This window comes from Hydra vulgaris, chromosome 06 (genome assembly GCF_038396675.1).
Source record: "Hydra vulgaris chromosome 06, alternate assembly HydraT2T_AEP".
Taxonomy (NCBI): Eukaryota; Metazoa; Cnidaria; class Hydrozoa; order Anthoathecata; family Hydridae; genus Hydra; species Hydra vulgaris.
In genome coordinates this window covers 59644987-59647620 of record NC_088925.1, presented here as the reverse complement: position 1 = coordinate 59647620, position 2634 = coordinate 59644987, and the positions used below count along the sequence as shown (strand labels likewise).

Genomic DNA, 2634 nt, shown 5'->3' with positions numbered 1-2634 from the left:
ATGAATGGAAACTCAATTGAAATAAAACACCAGATTGTTGTTAATCTTTCTATAAATGATACCACCATCGATTTGGAATGCCTGGTGGCAGACATTGTTCCCGAATATCAAATGCTACTTGGTATGGACGCAATACGACTGCTTGGAGGTGTCCAAGTCGGGAGGGACGGCGAAACCATAAACTTCAATGTGGAACAACTAACTTTCGGTGCTACTGCTGTTTCTCAAGAAAAAACGAGTGAAGTATCCTCGTCTACTATTCTAAAGCTGATTGATAAAGACTTCGTAGCAGAATTCAAAAATGGCAGTTGGAGCGTGTCTTGGAAATGGCTGATGGAACCACCAACGTTAACTAACAAAATTCCAAACTATCATATCTCTGAGGACGTTAAAAGTGAGTACGCAATGGAAATAAGTGAATGGATAGCACAGGGATGGCTGAAACCATTTGAAGGGAGATGTAATGGCATCATTCCATTGATGGCAGTAACTCAACGAAATAAGTTAAAAATACGTCCGGTGATGGACTACCGGGAGTTGAATCAATTTGTATCCAGTCATACTGCAGATGGCGATGTTTGCAGTACCAAACTTCGCAACTGGAGAAAGTTGGGAGAAAATCTTGAGATAATCGACTTAAAGAAAGCGTACCTGCAAATTCGTGTCGACGAAGCATTATGGAAATATCAAGTTGTGGAATATGAAGGGCAGCGTTACTGTCTAACAAGATTGGGTTTTGGTTTAAATGTGGCGCCCAGAATAATGACTAAAATCTTAAAAAAGGTATTATCCTTAGATAAATTTGTCGAGTCTGGGACGGATTCATTTATTGATGATATCATTGTCAATAATAACATAGTGTCAAGTTGCAGAGTTCAAGAACTCTTGAAAAAATATGGCTTGGATTCTAAGTTGCCAGAAAAACTTGTCGGTGGTCGTGTGCTTGGATTGCGAGTGTACAAACAATGCAACCAAGTCCGTTGGAAACGTGACAACATACCCAAAGTTCCGGAAGGAAAAATGACACGTCGGCAAATCTTTTCTTGGTGCGGACAGCTGACCGGACAATTTCCAATAGCAAATTGGCTGCGCCCTTCGTGCAGCTATCTAAAAAGAGTTTCGAGTAGTTGTGGATGGGACTCTTTGGTGAACGAACGAGTTGTTAAGTTAGTAAGCAGTTTGAATGAAAGACTTACAAAAGAAGATCCCGTTCATGGGTCATGGAACGTCAAAAACATTTCTGAAGCAACAGTGTGGTGCGATGCAAGCAGTTTAGCTGTTGGCATAGTTTTGGAAGTGGCTGGGGAAATAGTAGAAGACTGTTCGTGGCTGAGGAAACAAGATGATACGGCTCACATTAATCTTGCAGAGTTAGAAGACGTGATAAAAGGAATTAATCTAGCAACAAAATGGGGATTCGAATGTATTAACATAAAGTGTGATTCGGCTACTGTTGTCGGCTGGTTGAGATCCTTAATTATCGGTGACAAACCCGTTCGAGTACACGGTCTTGGAGAACCACTTGTCCGTCGCCGGTTGTCATTAATTGAAGACCTTGTGAAGGAGTGCAATATAAAATTAAAACTTTTCCTGGTAAAGTCAGCAGAAAACAAAGCCGATGCTCTTACGAGAGTACCACAGAACTGGCTGCATGCAAACCATTCTGCAATGACAGCAAACGTTGTACCGCCTGATGTGAAGTCGTTTCATAATCTTCATCACTTTGGAGTCAATCGAACACTTTATTTGATGAAACAAACATATCCGAAGGAGAAAGTTTGCAGAAAAGACGTTGAATCAGTCGTGAAAAGTTGCGAAAGATGTTTATCGGTGGATCCTGCGCCGATTAGATGGAAAGAAGGAAATCTTGAAGTTGGAAAGAGCTGGCATCGTTTGGCTATTGACATAACCCACTACAAATCAGAGATTTACTTGTCTATTATTGACTGTGGAAAAAGGAGCAAGTTTGCAATTTGGAGAAGGCTACAGAACGAGAAAGAAACAACAGTGTGCTTCCATTTAGAAGAAATATTCCGAGAAAGAGGACCTCCGTGGCAAGTTCTACTTGACAACAGCAAGACTTTTCGCTCAAAACTCGTTGGTGAATTATGCGCAGATTGGGGAGTGTCCATCTTGTTTCGTTGCGCTTACAGGCCATCTGGAAATGGAATTGTTGAACGTCATCATCGCACAATCAAGCGCATGGCAGCCAGAAGTGGCAAAGACCCGTTAAAAATGGTATATTGGTATAACATAGCTCCCAGAAAAAATGGCGAGGAAACATCGCTCCCCTACAAAGCTATATTTTCCTACGAGTGGAAACCACACACAATTTCTGCCAAAACTAACGCGGAAGTTCTCCACAACTATACACAAGGACAAGAAGTATTTGTAAAACCACCTGACTCAAAATGCACGAGCGAATGGAACAGAGGAAGAGTCTCAGATGAAGGACGAGGAGTTTCGGTAGAAATCAATGGATTGCCGAGACACATGTCGGACGTCCGTCCTGCTCCCATTGTAGCTGACTTGTCTATCAGAGAATCGGAAGAACCCATCGCGGATAACCTAAATCTCCGAAGATCGACGCGAGTGCGGAGGTTTCCGAATAAGTATGCGGACTTTGTGATCTAG

At 42.1% G+C, this 2634-nt stretch overlaps 1 protein-coding gene across 1 annotated transcript; it reads left to right on the top strand.

Annotated features, from left to right (window-relative positions):
• LOC136081559 (uncharacterized) lies at positions 1–2634 on the top strand. Its single transcript, XM_065798886.1, has one exon. It carries the CDS (start codon positions 1–3, stop codon positions 2632–2634), a length of 2634 nt encoding a protein of 877 aa, XP_065654958.1.